General features: G+C 38.7%; 1 protein-coding gene across 5 annotated transcripts in view; it reads right to left on the reverse strand.

Moving 5' to 3' along the window:
- The window catches only part of dip2bb (disco-interacting protein 2 homolog Bb), a 145,589-nt gene that overhangs the window by 63,436 nt on the left and 64,939 nt on the right, over positions 1-17,214 (reverse strand). For all 5 annotated transcript variants that reach the window (XM_057845157.1, XM_057845155.1, XM_057845156.1 and 2 more), the window contains exon 2: positions 6,504-6,575. In XM_057845157.1, coding sequence (XP_057701140.1) covers positions 6,504-6,575 — 72 coding nt within the window. The remainder of the gene's footprint in view (positions 1-6,503; positions 6,576-17,214) is intronic.

Consider the following 17,214-nt stretch of genomic DNA (forward strand, 5'->3'; position numbering starts at 1 on the left):
TGGTGCTGTGAGATCCAAATTTCATATTTTGTATGACTTCCAAGGGCTTGAAGGACTGCATCCATGCGGTTCGGCAAGGATTCATACAATTTATTGATGAAGTCATCAGGAACATCAAAGAAAACAGTCTTGCATGCCTCCCAGAGTTTATCAACATTCTTGGGTTTCATCTTCCATGCTTCCTCTTTCATCCTACCCCAGACATGCTCGATGATGTTCATGTCTGGTGACTGGGCTGGCCAGTCCTGGAGGATCTTGATCTTCTTTGCCTTGAGGAACTTTGAGGTAGAGATTGAAGTCAGCGATGAAGCGCCATCCAGCTGCAGAATTTGTCCCTTTTTATGTTTAGGAATGTAAGAGGCAGCTAAGATTTGCTGATATTTCAGACTATATATGTTGCCTTCCAACCTGCAGATCTCTGCAGCCGCGTCCCGTCAATATTTTATGAAGTTTATAATCTACTGCACTCTCTATCTCACTGTGATTTCAGCCAGGCGGTGCGTTCGGGTACAGCACGCAAAAAACATTCGCCACATTAGAACCCGATTCATTACATTATTCCAGGAATTATTATTACATTATTATTATTATTTATACTGTATTATTTTTACGATTTTTTAAATTTAGAATTTATTTGTCTTGCTATGTGCAATTGCCATTTGTAATAGTGCCAGCAGTATTTATTAAGGATTTAGTGTAGGTTTCAGGCTGTGGAATGTATTAATGGAATTATAATGTAATCTTATGGGAAAATCCAGCTCGACATACGACCATTTTGACTTACAAACATGGTCCTGGAATGAATTAACTTCGTATGTAGAAGTACCACTTTATAAAATAAAACCCTGGTTGGTTGGCAGATATATGATGTCACTCAGGGGCAGCGGTCCTCACTGCCAGGCCTTATGAATGATAATGTTGACTTTCATAGCTATTTGATGGTGAAACTTATATATATGTATATATAAAATGTATATAGAAAATGGAGATTTTAAGCTTTCCAATGATGTATCACACATGCATATCGGACAATTTTGAAATTTGGCCAAATTAGGGGTCTCAGAGCGGAACTTCAAGTCACCTGAGTGTTTCCTGCTATGTATATATGCTATATATATATATACAGTGCTGCTCAAAAGTTTGTGAACCCCCTCAACATTTTGGAATTTTCTATTATTTCAACCTGATTTCCTAATCAATCAATTCAGTAGTTTTTTTTTGTTTTTTTAACAGTTGTGTTGTCGAGACTAAATTAAAAAGAGTTTTCATCAACTGATGTAGGTGCAAAATTGAACTGTTTGGTCACAACCAAAACCGCCATGTCTGGCGAAAAGTCAACACTGCATACCACCAAAAGAACCTTCTCCCAACAGTGAAGCATGGAGGTGGGAATGTCAAGATCTGGGCTTGCTTTTCATCCTCAGGACCTGGACAACTCCACATAGTCCAGGGAATCATGAATTCTGAGGAATATTGTCAAATCCTAGAACATAACCTGACGCCATCTGTTTTGAAGTTAAAGCTTGGCAGAAGGTGGATCATGCAACATGATAATGATCCAAAGCATTCCAGCAATACAACCAAGGAATGGCTGAAAAAGAAGAAGATTCGTGTTCTGGACTGGCCCAGTCAAAGTCCTGACCTAAATCCCATTGAAATGCTGTGGCGGGACCTGAAGCGAGCAGTTCATGCCAGACGCCCATCAAACCTCTCTCAACTGACTGCGTTCTGCAAGGAAGAATGGGCAAAAATCCCCCAAAGTAGATGTGAGAGGCTGATTAGTCACTACAGAAACCGTTTGGTTGAGGTAATCTCTGCAAAAGGAGGCGCAATATCCTATTAACTGAAAGGGTTCACATACTTTTGCACACATGATATCTGAGTTTTTCTTAAATCAACCACTTTTGTTAAATAAAGAATGACAATATAACTATTTCTTTTGTTTCAGTCCATTATTTGGAATGTCAGTATTGTGGATTTGGGTATAACTTAACATTTAATAAGGTTATTTTAGTTTTTTTTACAAAAAATCTGACCATCGCTGTGGGGTTCACAAACTTTCGAGCAGCACTGTATATATATATATATATATATATATATATATATATATATATACATATAAGACCCCTAATTTGGCCAAATTTCAAAATTGTCCGATATGCATGTGTGATACATCATTGGAAAGCTTAAAATCTCCATTTTCTGGGGGAAGAAAAATTTTGAACAGGAGGGCATTTAAAAAAAAAAACACACATTTTTTTTAAACAGCAAAACCCTACCTGGAGGCGAGAGCACGCGACAGCAGAATTACAGACGCCATGACTTTAACGAGATGTTATTGCGTACTTACCTCGTTTCGATCAAAAAACTCAATGTAGCATGTATCACTGAGTGTCAAGACACAGTTGTGAATGCCCACAGCTGGATTTTGGGGGGATTTTATGGGTGAAACATGGCAATATAACAAAGGTCCCGATGAAGAAATCGCAGACATCAAGGAGTGGTCGAGATTTTCTTTTTCATATATTTACCCCCTTTCAGTGTTTTTTTTGTTGTTGTTTTTTAAATGTTTTTTTTTTCAATTTTTCTTTGTTTGTATCGATTATTTATCATCTAACATATGGGAGAAAATGCGACAGTACACTTAGCACGATTTGAGAGCTCAATAAATTGAAGAACAGTACGCCTTATGTTTGAAGTATTTGTTTTTGGGTTAGCTGGCTGGCTAGCCGATAGCGTCACTTTCACACACAGCAACAAACGGGAGGGGGTGAGCGCTGCTGCGCCAAGCCGCTTCTGGCTGCATTTTTGACACAAGAAAATTTTAGTGGTTTTGAAACCGCGACGTTTTCACACCACGGTAAACCGTGAAACCGGTAACCGGCACATGTCTAGTAGTCCATATACTACATTGATGAATTAGAAACCGCCATGACTGAATGGAAGTTAAGCAGGCCAAATCAATCCATATCAGTGACTATAGATAATGCTGCAAATACTGTTAATTCAGCACATGTTACAAATGGACTCGGACCACAAATAGGATGTTTTGCTTTTATGGTAAATATAGCTGCTAAGAGAGCTGCAGCAATCAACAGTGTGCCCCACTTTACAAACAGTAAAGATTGTTTTCAGCACTTACAGTATATACAAAATTTCTTCAGATCAATAAGTAAGCACATAAATATTATGCACTAAAATGCTTGTTTATATGATGGCACTGTTATTTTTGCTTGTTAGCAAATAAAAAAATAAAAAAATAATAATAATAACAGTTGTATTTTCTGTTTCAGAGCATTAAATGTATTGAATTGTACCGAAAATCGTACCGAACCGTGACTTAACTGTATCGTCGCATCCCTTATACGTACATATACACTCACCGGCCACTTTATTAGGTACACCTGTCCAACTGCTCGTTAACACTTAATTTCTGATCAGCCAATCACATGGCGGCAACTCAGTGCATTTAGACATGTAGACATGGTTTAAGACAATCCCCTGCAGTTCAAACCGAGCATCAGTATGGGGAAGAAAGGTGATTTGAGTGACTTTGAACGTGGCATGGTTGTTGGTGCCAGAAGGGCTGGTCTGAGTATTTTAGAAACTGCTGATCTACTGGGATTTTCACGCACAACAATCTCTAGTGTTTACAGAGAATGGTCCGAAAAAGAAAAAATGTCCAGTGAGCGGCAGTTCTGTGGGCAGAAATGCCTTGTTGATGTCAGAGGTCAGAGGAGAATGGCCAGATTGGTTCGAGCTGATAGAAAGGCAACAGTGACTCAATTAACCACCTGTTACAACCAAGGTAGGCAGAAGAGCATCTCTGAACGCCCAGTACGTCGAAATTTGAGGCAGGTGGGCTACAGCAGCAGAAGACCACGCCGGGTGCCACTCCTTTCAGCTAAGAACGGGAAACTGAGGCTACAATTTGCACAAGCTCATCGAAATTGGACAATAGAAGATTGGAAAAACGTTGCCTGGTCTGAAGAGTCTCGATTTCTGCTGCAACATTCGGATGGTAGGGTCAGAATTTTGCGTCAACAACATGAAAGCATGGATCCATCCTGCCTTGTATCAACGGTTCAGGTTGGTGGTGGTGGTGTAATGGTGTGGGGAATATTTTCTTGGCACTCTTTAGGCCCCTTGGTACCAATTGAGCATCGTTGGAACGCCACAGCCTACATGAGCATTGTTGCTGACCATGTCCATCCCTTTATGACCACAATGTACCCAACTTCTGATGGCTACTTTCAGCAGGATAATGTGTCATGTCATAAAGCTGGAATCATCTCAGACTGGTTTCTTGAACACGACAATGAGTTCACTGTACTCAAATGGCCTCCACAGTCACCAGATCTCAATCCAATAGAGCATCTTTGGGATGTGGTGGAACGGGATATTCGCATTATGGATGTGCAGCCGACAAATCTGCATCAACTGTGTGATGCCATCATGTCAATATGGACCAAACTCTCTGAGGAATGCTTCCAGCACTTGTTGAATCTATGCCACGAAGAATTGAGGCAGTTCTGAAGGCAAAAGGGCGTCCAACCCGTTACTAGCATGGTGTACCTAATAAAGTGGCAGGTGAGTGTATATATATATATATATATATATATATATATATATCAGGGGTCGCGTTAACCGGAAATTTTCCGTCGTTGACCGGTTTTTTAAAACGGTGACGGAAAAAACTGAAGTCCGTCAGTCATTTTGACAGGTTGCAATTCACACCCCAGACCACAGGGTGGCACATTAATTAGCTATTGTCTCTCTTAATGCATGACGTCGTTGGCTATTCTGTCAGAATATTGTAGCGTAACCGGGGTCTGGCGGCGGCACCGTGATTGACACATCAACGCGAGGTTCTTATTGGTGCACCCGGTGTGCCAGCGCGTGATCCAATTGGTGGACTAGATTGCCGCCTGTGTATAGACAAGTTTTCGAGGTACCGGTTTACTTCCTTATGTCTTCCTTCCCCTTCCGTTTCCGCCTGTTTACCATTGAAGTCAATGGCGGTGGAATCGAAGTTGGAAGGTCTTTATACAAGATCCCGGGAATGTTATTTTGATGTAGGCGGGTGGAGAACCAAGCCAAGGCCTCCATGCTTCGTACCATGTCGATTTCCAAACCATGGGTGCTCGTACTCGTCATAAGGAGATGGACAAAACTGACAGCTCCTGCAGTCATGCCCCCGCTGTTATGGAAGGTAATGTGCTCTAAAAATACGAAACCTAAAATCTGGCGCATGAAACGACTTGTTGCCTTTGCTATTGATATTACGATGATGATTGTAATTACGAAGTTTAATCATTTTTACAACAACTAACTTCTGCTACTGCTGCTAGCCGCCTGTTGCTAATCGTGTTTGAATGCACCGCATATATCCAAGTGTTACAAGTTTTTATTCGTTTGTTTACAGCTGGGAAATGCTGTTATAAAAGAGAAGACAACTTGACTTGTACGTTGATGGACATATATCGAACATATATAGTTTGCGTTCCACAATGATGATGACAGCTCGACTCCCGGGAGAGGCCGAGAGAGGCAGGAATTGTGACAGACGGTGGTTCGCCGAGATCGCCGTGATCCAACTACGAACTTGTGAACGGTAGCATTTTTAAATATATGCTATTGGAGCTGGAATTACCGAAGAGGAGAGCGAGATGGACTGCTGTAATTCGACAAGAAATCGGGGCACCAAACGATCACCACAGACTATGTAGTAGTCATTTTATATCTGGTAAGATGCATTTAATATATATTTAGAAGATTTTGGGCTGACAACCACAATTAAGATCATTGTGTGACGTTGGTGATGGGGTCTATATGGTTGCCTCTTTTTCTTTGGGAGTGGAGTTGTTTTGTTGGTGTTGTTGGCGGTAAGCAGAGTAAAAAGAGGGAGAAAAATACAACTTCAGTGTCTAATTTTTCGCCGCCAAGCAAGCGTTACAAAATTAAAAATGAATGAAAACTAAATACTATTGAATATGTCATCATTATCATTTTAAAAATTTCAGTGACTGGTAAAAATAGATTATGACCGGATTTTTATGACCCTGTCAGTCAAAATGACAGACAACGAAAACCTCTGATATATATATATATATATATATGTTTTTGTTTTGCAAACAGAGTGGTATCGGAATGGTATCGGTATCGGCTGATACTGCACAGCCAGGTATCTGTATCGGTGCAACACTATACCTTAGTTTGATGGCTGGGTTAAAATAAAAGCGGTTGCGCGACGTCTGTAAACGGGGGTTTTCAGGGTAAAACGAACAAATTAAAAATAGTTTCGGGGGCTTAATGCGCCATGAATCTGCTATGGCAGCATATAGACATATTTTTCTATCAAACACAACAGTTGTTTTGGCTTAAAATACAGCAGTTTCTTTTAAAGAGGAGTGCAAGAGCAGAAACTGCTTTTTCAGTCTTGTCTGTGTTTTCCACCATATACTAGTATATATCAAGCTGGTTACTGAAACAAAACCATTCACCTGGGGTATGGATGATGTATGGAGCCAGTAGCTTGGTTCTTTTCTTCTCATAGCCCTTCTGTGTGATGTCACCTGTAGAAGAAAAACAAAATATATTTCATTTAAATCTATCATTACTAAAGTACTGTAGTACTGTTCCATTTATCATCACTTGTTGTATCACTTGTTGTTTTCTCTAATTTGTTCCCACTGTCAAGCTCTTTTAAATGTTTGTACAGACTGATGGGACGATAGCACACAGGCCAACTCAGGTTCTTCAACTTTTATTCGTTTGAATAATGCAGATAATAGAATAGCAGGTTGAAAACCTTGAAGGAAAATGAAAATAGTTAAAGAGTGAAAAACGTTTGTGTACTTTTTATAGTGAAATATCTATATTCAAACAATCAAAATGTTGGCGTTATAAACTTAAACAATTTGTATTTTGTTTTAAACTAAACAAAACATATTTTAAACTAATTTCGACTTGGCCAAATGACCTTAAGGTTAACCAACTTATTTTATTTGGAGCAGTAAATTGTTTTATGTGCGGATTTTTTTGTGTTTGTTATCATTTGAAATAGTATTATTGTTACATTTAGTACTAGGGATGTCCCAATCGCATATTTTTGTACCCGAGTCCGACTCACCTGATTTTGAGAATCTGTCGATACCAAGTCCCGATTCGATTTTTTTTTTTAATTTGAACAAAAGTTTCAAACATGTTACAGTACTGTACTGTTTACAGCACTTCCTCTTCCACTTTTTTCTGGGAGTGTTGCAGAGTATAAAACTTACATATTTTGTTTCTTTTGGCAATGCCATTGTATTTTTTGGACTTTTTAGCCCTTAAAAAAATAAAATAAATAATAACAATAATAATTTAAATTAAAAACCTGATCCTTTTCATCCGTTTCCGATCCTCTGAAAAATGGCCCGATCGGCCCGATTTGTGATCACGTGATCAGGGACATCCCTAATTAGTGCAAATATGCTGTAGATATTTTGTTGTAATAGTAGATGAATAAATAGTAGTCATAGTCTGTCTGTGGGTTAAATTTAAAGGAAAAGTAATCCATAATTTTATATATTTAGAATGTATTGATGTGACGATTTATCCACTTGTTAGCTCTTGGACACCTAATTGTGAAAAAGGTCGCTCAGTCTGTAAAACTGAAAGCGGCCAAGAGCTCAATTCTAGAATCGGCCTCTTCCTACATTCAAATTGTAATCCTTTGAAATAATCCCAATTTTGAATAAATGTACCGATAATCTGATTATGTTTTTTTCTATTTTACTGTAATGGAATGCTGTTAAATATTTTTGTATCCTGATTCCATACTCCGCAAGCCAGGTTATGAGATTGTGTCACAGTCTGTGCGCGGGCCAGAAACTTGCCCGGTGGGTCGCTTATTAGGAATAGCTGTTCTGTGTGTAATAGAGACCAAAAAGAAAACGTTGCAGCACCCACACGAACCCCGTGAGGATAAGCGGTACAGAAAACGAATGAATGAATAAAACAATATTTATACATCCTTTCCTGAATACTTGAGCCATGATGTCATCGACACAATTAAACCAAAACTAGAAATGTAAGTGTTCATACCAGGATATATTTACAGAATGTGGGTATCATTTCTTAGGGAAATAAATGCAAGAAAAGTAAACAGTACCATAAGTAATGCATGAACAGAATGGTTGGCCTTGCTCAGTCACATATTTTATTTTTAGCTCATGTGAACAGGCAGTTTCACTGCGGAAGGGGAGCGAGAGATGGCGTCTTGGTAGGGGGAAGGGCTAGAAAAGCATTAAACGTATCTCTAAGTAATCACTCTTCCATCTGGATGATTTCAAAATTCAGCTGTTGTGTATGTCCCTTGCGTTATGGTACCCTGGTTCCATCACAGGCAATTGAGGAGTTACACTAGCTGTGCATCAATCACTTACATTGGCATATGAACAAATACAGTGGCATAATCTAAATTTGGAAATTGTCAGTACTCAGATGCTGATCAACCTCAAATTTGCATTGTATTTCAAATCCATCACAACCGAAATGCAGGAACATGAAATGCAATGGCGAAACTGGCCAGCGGTGGCTTCGTGCAAGATAAGCAAAATTGCATCCAGTTTTGTACAATGCACAGGAGTGCAAATAGGGTTCCATGTAGGGGTGTGAGAAAATATCGGAATGGTGATATATCGTGATACTTTGTATCCCAAAAGGTTATTGATATGCTCCTACCAAGAATCAAGATATCGTTTTAAAAAGGTGTCAATGTTTAAAAAAAAAAAAAAAAAAAAAAGGAACCAACAAGTTGCTACCAAAATCTTCCACCATAATAGTGTCTCAGGTAACTCTAAGGCTGCCATTGACGGTGCTCGACGCCCAATCCATTTAGATTGGGAATGTTTGTTCATTCGAAATAGGGCTGCAGCTATCAATTATTTTAGTAGTCGATTAATCGATGAATTATTTAGTACGAATAATCGAGTAATCGGATAAGGAACTTAAAAAAATCAAATAAAATACCTGAGATGAGCCTCACACGGTATATATATGAAAAGAGGATCTATGTACAACAAAAGAACAATTTGCTAATTTACATTGCAAAAGTCTGCTAGCCTAAATGCTATGAAATGCTAACGCTTTTTTTACAATGCTCTTAACAAATGGCTCTGACATATATTCCCACAAAAAATGGCTAAAAATACCTTTAAACTAAATTAGGATTGCATTCAAAAAAATCATTAGCTCAAACAAACACTTGTTTAGGGTTGTTCCGATCATGTTTTTTTTTGCTCCCGATCCAATCGTTTTATTTTGAGTATCTGCCGATCCCGATATTTCCCGATCCGATTGCTTTTTTTTTTGCTCCCGATTAAATTCCAATCATTCCTGATAATTTTTCATATACATTTTGGCAATGCATTAAAGAAAAAAAATTAATAAAACTCGGACGAATATATACATTCAAAATACAGTACATAAGTACTGTATTTGTTTATTATGACAATAAATCCTCAAGATGGCATTTACATTATTAACATTCTTTCTGTGAGAGGGATCCACGGATAGAAAGACTTGTAATTCTTAAAGGATAAATGTGACTTTGTATATTGTGACTAAATATTGCCATCTAGTGTATTTGTTGAGCTTTCAGTAAATACTGTAGCCATTTAACTGTTCTGCCCAAATGCATGATGGGAAGTGGAACCATGACTATGCATAGTGGCACTAATTGATATATCTTCTCTGCGTTGGGAAATAACATAGGGTGTTAAGAAAAAAAGATCAACTACTACCTTGCTTCCCCACATTGCTCTCCACAATATTTCTAATAGTTGAGAGAGGGATTGTAAGGCTTTCGCCAATTAAAAAAAAATTCCAAAGACTGCCAAAATTCACTTTACTCATTTTACACTGCCTTTTAGCTCTATATATTGGTAAAACGGCCCCATTATGATTTGAACGTGACAATGCGTGAGTACGTCGTGCAGCGCATGCGTTAATTGCTTTTAATATATAAACGTGATTAATTAAAAAAAAAAAAAAAATTACCGCCGTTAACGCGATAAATTTGATAGCCCTACTTTAAGCCAAAACTAAAGACTCTGGATGAGTGTAAGGCATTTTGTCTGTAACGTTAAATACAAATAGAAGACGATTTAATTAAAAATACATATATATTTAAAAAAGGCACGTCCAATATTTTTTTGCCGATTCCGATACTTTGAAAATGACGTGATCGGACCCGATCGTTCCCAATCGATCGGGACATCTTTACTTATGTTGGTCTTAACAGGGGGAGCAGATGTTTTCAGCCATGTGAAATGAGGTCGACTAGGGGACCGTGTATCCACCCAAATCAATAAAAATAAATTAGGGCTGTCAAACGATTAAAATTTTTAATCGAGTTAATTACAGCTTAAACATTAATTAATCGTAATTAATCGCAATTCAAACCATCTATAAAATATGCCATATTTTTCCGTAAATTATTGTTAGAATGGAAAGATAAGACACAAGACGGATATATACATTCAACATATGGTACATAAGTACTGTATTAGTTTATTATAACAATAAATCAACATTAACATTATTAACATTCTCTTAAAGCGATCCATGGATAGAAAGACTTGCAGTTCTTAAAAGATAAATGTTAGCACAAGTTATAGAAATTTTAATATTAAAACCCCTCTTAATGTTTTCGTTTTATTAAAATTTGTAAAATTTTCAATCAAAAAATAAACTAATAGCTCGCCATTGTTGATGTCAATAATTACACCATGCTCACTCATGGTGCTGAAAGCCATAAAATCAGTTGGACCCAAGCGCCAGCAGAGGGCGCCAAACACCAAACAACAAGTAACATGCGGTCATTACACTCTGCTGTCATTTTAATCTGTTTGAGCGGTGCATGTGCGTTAATTGCGTCAAATATTTTAACATGATTAATTTAAAAAATTAATTACCGCCCGTTAACGCCATAATTTTGACAGCCCTAAAATAAATGCAAACAGTTTCAAAACCATATCAACGCCACTTTAATTAAACGAATACTCGAAGCAGCTAAATTTGATTTGAATCTTTTTTTTCTGTTGGAGGCAGTCTTTCAGGTCCTCAGCATGTTCGTTTTCAATTCATGTGAGACGGCTAGACTGGATTGCAGACTAAAGACTGGACACAAGAGATCATTAGTGCACAGTTTTAATTTCAGAAATTTCTGGGTGCATTCAATGAATTCCAATGAAAATTATAGTGCGTTAATGCCATTGATGGCCACGAATGTCGAATCTATTAACGCCAATGTACTTGGAATCCATTGACACATATGTAAGTTGATGCCATTGACGGCCATGGACGTCCAAATTTCCCATTTATTTCCAATGTCATTCGCATTGCATTGACGCACAAGTACACAATTGCAAATGAGGGCTATGCACATCCTTGCCGTTGACGACCATCTATGTCGATTTTATTGATGCCAATGTACTTGGACTCCACTGAAGTATATGTAAGTCGATGCCATTGACGGCCATGGACGTCCAAATTAAATTAAATTAAATTAAATTAAATTAAATTAAATTAAATTAAATTAAGGCCTATTTAGGCCCATTTAGTCAGATGCCATTGACAGCCATGTATGTCAATTCTATTGATGCCAATGTACTTCGATTCCATTGAGGCATATGCATGTCGATGCCATAGACGTCCATATTTCCCATTCATTTTCAATGGCATTTACTTTGTTTAATGCCATTGACGGCCATGTTTATTGATTCTATTAACGCCAATGTACTTGGAATCCATTGACACATATGTAAGTTGATGCCATTGACGGCCATGAACGTCCAAATTTCCCATTCATTTTCAATGGCAAAAAACCAATGTCCCCAAATCAACAGGAAATGACAAAATATCCATAGGACGTGTCCCCCAAATGGCCCCAAATGACCTAATTTGACAAGGCCACGCCCCCAAATGTCCCCAAATGACCTAAAATGACCAGGCCACGCCCCCAAATGCCCCCAAATGACCTGATATGACCAGGCCCCGCCCCGCCAATGACCTGATATGACCAGGCCACGCCCCCCAAATGACCTGATATGACTAGGACACGCCCCCAAATGACCTGATATGACCAGGACGTGTCCCCCAAATGACCCGATATGACCAGGACGTGTCCCCCCAAATATCCCCAAATCAACAGGAAGTGACCTGATATTGTCCCCGAAATGTCCCAAAACCTACCTGGCAGGAGCTAAGATCTGTATCTCCACACAGCAAAGACCCAGAGTAATTTCTCCACAAATTGCAGTTTCTACTTTGAGTTTGAAATACTTTACCTTCACTGACATTAGAACTATAACTTTGCTTTGATATTTTTAAGAAATCACGTCACTAAATGTCTGTGTAAAGAAGGATACTTGCAGTACATCTAAACTGGTCCCACCAGCAAAATCCTCAACCTGAGAAGACTTTTCTATTTGGGGAAGAAGTGCTAAGGCTGCATTTTACATGGGTGAGAAAAAGGACAGCCAGTATACAACCTTGTTAAACGACGAATGGAATAAAAAAAATCAGTTTGTATCTACTTGGGAGGCATAGCACTTCTCCGCTGGGGTGACGAGGCCCCATTTTGTTAACCCAAATTCCCACAATGACCGAGTCGCATCCGCTCTGAAGTTCACCATCAAACGCTTCCAGGCTATAGCGTGCATTCATCCCAACTGCAATAGTGAGGGCTAGCCAGTTTAATTTTTAACAACCAAAAAGAGAGGCATGAAAGCGGTGCAATTTACCAACATTCAGTCTTGCTCAGCTTAGATGATTTGAATTGCAGAGACTCTCTCTCCCTCCACCCTGCAGGCACTCTGTCTGAATTGTAATTAACTGCCGACCACTATCCCCCCCTTCTCTTGCTTTTCCTTCATCACACACTTGCTCGCTTTCTCTGCAACATGATTAAATCTCATTGGACACCTGCACAATGAAAAAGATCTAAACACAGGTCTGATTTTTACAGCTGTTATTTCATGGAAAACAGCCTCTCTTTATACACTACAAGATGCTCCGAGGCGGCGTACGATAAAAACATATTCATGACTACAAACAGCCTGTCTGATTTTGACTGTGCTAAAAAAATGAAGTAGAAAAATTTTGAAGGAACCAGATGATGACACAGCTCTTCCTATATTTTATCTAATCTTAACAAACAACAGCCAACTCAATGCTGTCAGTGACCTTCTCTCAACAGCAGACCATGTATTTCACACAATGAAAAGATTGCCCACCCACCACATGCACACACGCATGCACAAGCTATATGCATTATGAAATTATACGGCCAATTGCCATGGGCCAGAGGGCCAAAAAACAGTTACATTCAACAATGTTTAATATTTGCACAACCCACATTCTCCCGTGGGGGTCTTTTTTTTTCCTAGTGAGTCAATATTTTGTGCTGACATAGAACTTGGGTCAAAGAAGAATATTTGAAAGCTGGCCAGCAAGACAGTAACCCATCCCAAAACGGTATGTTGTCTCTGGCCTCAGGACCATAGGGGCCCCTGAAAGACCCTTAATTTATTTTACTGTACATTCATATATTTCTTTTTTATTTAAATCATTTTCTGATGAAATATTATGTTCTACTCGATACATACTTAAACTTAACCATATTAAATATTTCTAATATACAGTATATTTTTTCATTTTTTTGCACAACGCCTCCCCCACCCCGTCTTTCTTAGCAGAGAATGGTTTGACCCCGCTCTGGCGTACTCAAGGCTAAACTATCTAAGTGCCCTGAAGCGGGAAATTCAAATCTGTCATTGTCAGTGTTGTTAATCTTACTTTAAAAAAGTAATTAATTAGTTACAAATTACTTCTCCCAAAAAGTAATTGCGTTAGTAACTCAGTTACCTCAATGTAAGAGTAATTAGTTACTTGGCAAAGTGACTGGTGATAATTTTCATGTTTTTTTTTCTCAAAAAAAAAAAAAAAAAAAAAACAGGTCACACAATGTGAAGTTTAAAGAGCATATGACACCAGAAAAAAAGTCTTAAATGGCATTATTATGTGAATTAGAATCATATTTTGAGACGATTCGACTATATACAACAATTTAGCAAAGCGCTGATGATGAGAAATTAGTCTTTTAATCTGCCGGTTAGCCACGCCTTCCATTATAGGGCTTTAGCGTCCCCAACAGGTGGATGACGTCAGCGGTAGACTGGGCTCATCGGTTTTACTATTCAGCCCATTGAGGGGGAATTGTTCAGAACGAGGAAAACGCGACGAAGAGAGCCGCAAAATGTCATTGTTTCAGTCTCTCTACTCCCAATATTTTTACAGGATATTCTTTTTATCCAAGTATTTTTCCCCAATAGCTATATAAATGGCTTGAGAAGGACCAGTCAGCCCGTCGAGGGGGAACTATTCACAATGAGGAAAACGCGACGAAGAGAGCAGCAAAATGTCATTGTTTCTGTCTCTTTACTTCAATATTTTTACAGGATATTCTTTTTACCCAAGTACTTTCCCCAATTGCTAAATAAATGGCATGGTCATGACAAATAACAATCTTGTGCTAAATGGAATATAAAATAATAAAAATCCATTTATTCAAGACGACATGGCAAAATGACTCCATAATGGTCAAAACTGTCGACTTCACCTTTACTGTCACACCTCCCGAACGATATTTTATGACACCTAAATCGGACATATGTAATTTCCCTTGCCCGGCTTCGGAGAATGTAAGCAGACCAGAAGGAGTGACAGCTAGCCGACATGCTAACCCGAACCGAGGGATGTTTCAAAGTCTTCGAAGTGGAAAATCACACATAACTAGCCTGGATTATTTGACATGACGACCCGGTTGTCGAGTTTCTTTGCGGATCGTCAAACCGCCCGGCGGAGAGCAATTTACAGTTCGTTCCCTGGAGTTGTTGTGCAGCTAAAGTGCTAACAGCTAACTGCTAATAAGCATGAGGATAGCTTTTTACATGCCTATCAATGATCAAACGTAAGTAGTCCTTTATTTAAAGGAATTTTATAGTGTTTACTTTGTAATCACTGTATTCGTATTTGACATAATACAAAACAAGATGTTTACTCACTTCCTTGTAAGTCCAATGGTCCCACAGTAAATATCCACGGTGAATGGGAACCTTTTGAAACTCCAAAAAGGCACATACGCCTCTCCCGCATACAGAATGATTTTTCTGCAGCCGTTTGGCTGGCGTGATGCAAAAAATAAAAGTATTAATCCGCAAAATCAGCTGAATCCTTCGTCCTCATCCACAACAGTACACTGTATAGTGAAGAGAACGTCTTCTACCGTACACGTCACAGCGCCCTCCTCCTCAATGCAAGACCGAAGCCGGAAGTCACTCATTTTGATGGCGCGGGATTCAAAAAACTAAATAAATATAGCGATCGCTCCCACACACATCCAAGCGGTCCATATCATTCAGGGGCATAAAATACCGCGTGGTTTATGAAATAAACATGCTTTTTCGTGTCACAGGCACTTTAAAGGGTTTTTGGGGACAATTGGCCCTAGCCCAATTCTTTATCCTAAACTTAACTAGACACAGGGGTATTGCGGATATTGTGATAACTAGATAGTAACCTTTGCTATATGTGGAAGTCATTTAATGTTGTGAATCAACCGTTAAAAGTTGTTAAAATTGCTCCTGTTATTGCATTAGTTCCCTTCTGTCTACTTTTGACATGTGTAAGTTTTAAAACTATTTCATCTTTTAAAGTTAGATTTAAGATTTTGCTGATTTAGGAATATTTTAGATAAAAAGTTACTTAGGTTCGATAGGAAGGTTCTCTACAACAGAGTCTTCCTGAAGTCTACTGCTTTAAAGAGCATACGACACCAGAAAAAAAGTCTTAAATGGCATTATTATGTGAATTAGAATCATATTTTGAGACGATTCGACCATATACAACAATTTAGCAAAGCGCAGATGACGAGAAATTAGTCTTTTAATCTGCCGGTTAGCCACGCCTACAATTATAGGGCTTTAGCGTCCCCAACAGGTGGATGACGTCAGCGGTAGACTAGGCTCATTGGTTTTACTATTCAGCCCATTGAGGGGGAATTGTTCAGAACGAGGAAAATGAGACGAAGAGAGCTGCAAAATGTCATTGTTTCAGTCTCTCTACTCCCAATATTTTTACAGGATATTCTTTTTATCCAAGTATTTTCCCCAATAGCTATATAAATGGCTTGAGAAGGACCAGTCAGCCCGTCGAGGGGGAACTATTCACAATGAGGAAAACGAGACGAAGAGAGCGGCAAAATGTCATTGTTTCTGTCTCTTTACTTCAATATTTTTACAGGATATTCTTTTTATCCAAGTATTTTTCCCCAATAGCTATATAAATGGCTTGAGAAGGACCAGTCAGCCCGTCGAGGGGGAACTATTCACAATGAGGAAAACGCGACGAAGAGAGCGGCAAAATGTCATTGTTTCTGTCTCTTTACTTCAATATTTTTACAGGATATTCTTTTTACCCAAGTACTTTCCCCAATTGCTAAATAAATGGCATGGTCATGACAAATAACTTGTGCTAAATGGAATATAAAATAATAAAAATCCATTTATTCAAGACGACATGGCAAAATTACTCCATAATGGTCAAAACAGTCGACTTTACCTTTACTGTCACACCTGCCGAACGATATTTTATGACACCTAAATCGGACATATGTCATTTCCCTTCCCCGGCTTCGGAGAATGTAAACAGACCAGAAGGAGTGACAGCTAGCCGACATGCTAACCCGAACCGAGGGATGTTTCAAAGTCTTCGAAGTGGAAAATCACACATAACTAGCCTGGATTATTTGACATGACGACCCGGTTGTCGAGTTTCTTTGCGGATCGGCAAACCGCCCGGCGGAGAGCAATTTACAGTTCGTTCCCTGGAGGAGGGTGGCTGGAATTGTTGTGTAGCTAACGTGCTAACAGCTAACTGCTAATGAGCGTGAGGATAGCTTTTTACATGCCTATCAATGATCAAACATAAGTAGTCCTTTATTTAAAGGAATTTTATAGTGTTTACTTTGTAATCACTGTATTCGTATTTGACATAATACAAAACAAGATGTTTACTCACTTCCTTGTAAGTCCAATGGTCCCACAGTAAATATCCACGGTGAATGGGAACCTTTTGAAACTCCAAAAAGGCGCATACGCCTCTCCC

The sequence above is a fragment of the Corythoichthys intestinalis genome, chromosome 9 (assembly GCF_030265065.1).
Source record: "Corythoichthys intestinalis isolate RoL2023-P3 chromosome 9, ASM3026506v1, whole genome shotgun sequence".
NCBI lineage: Eukaryota > Metazoa > Chordata > Actinopteri > Syngnathiformes > Syngnathidae > Corythoichthys > Corythoichthys intestinalis.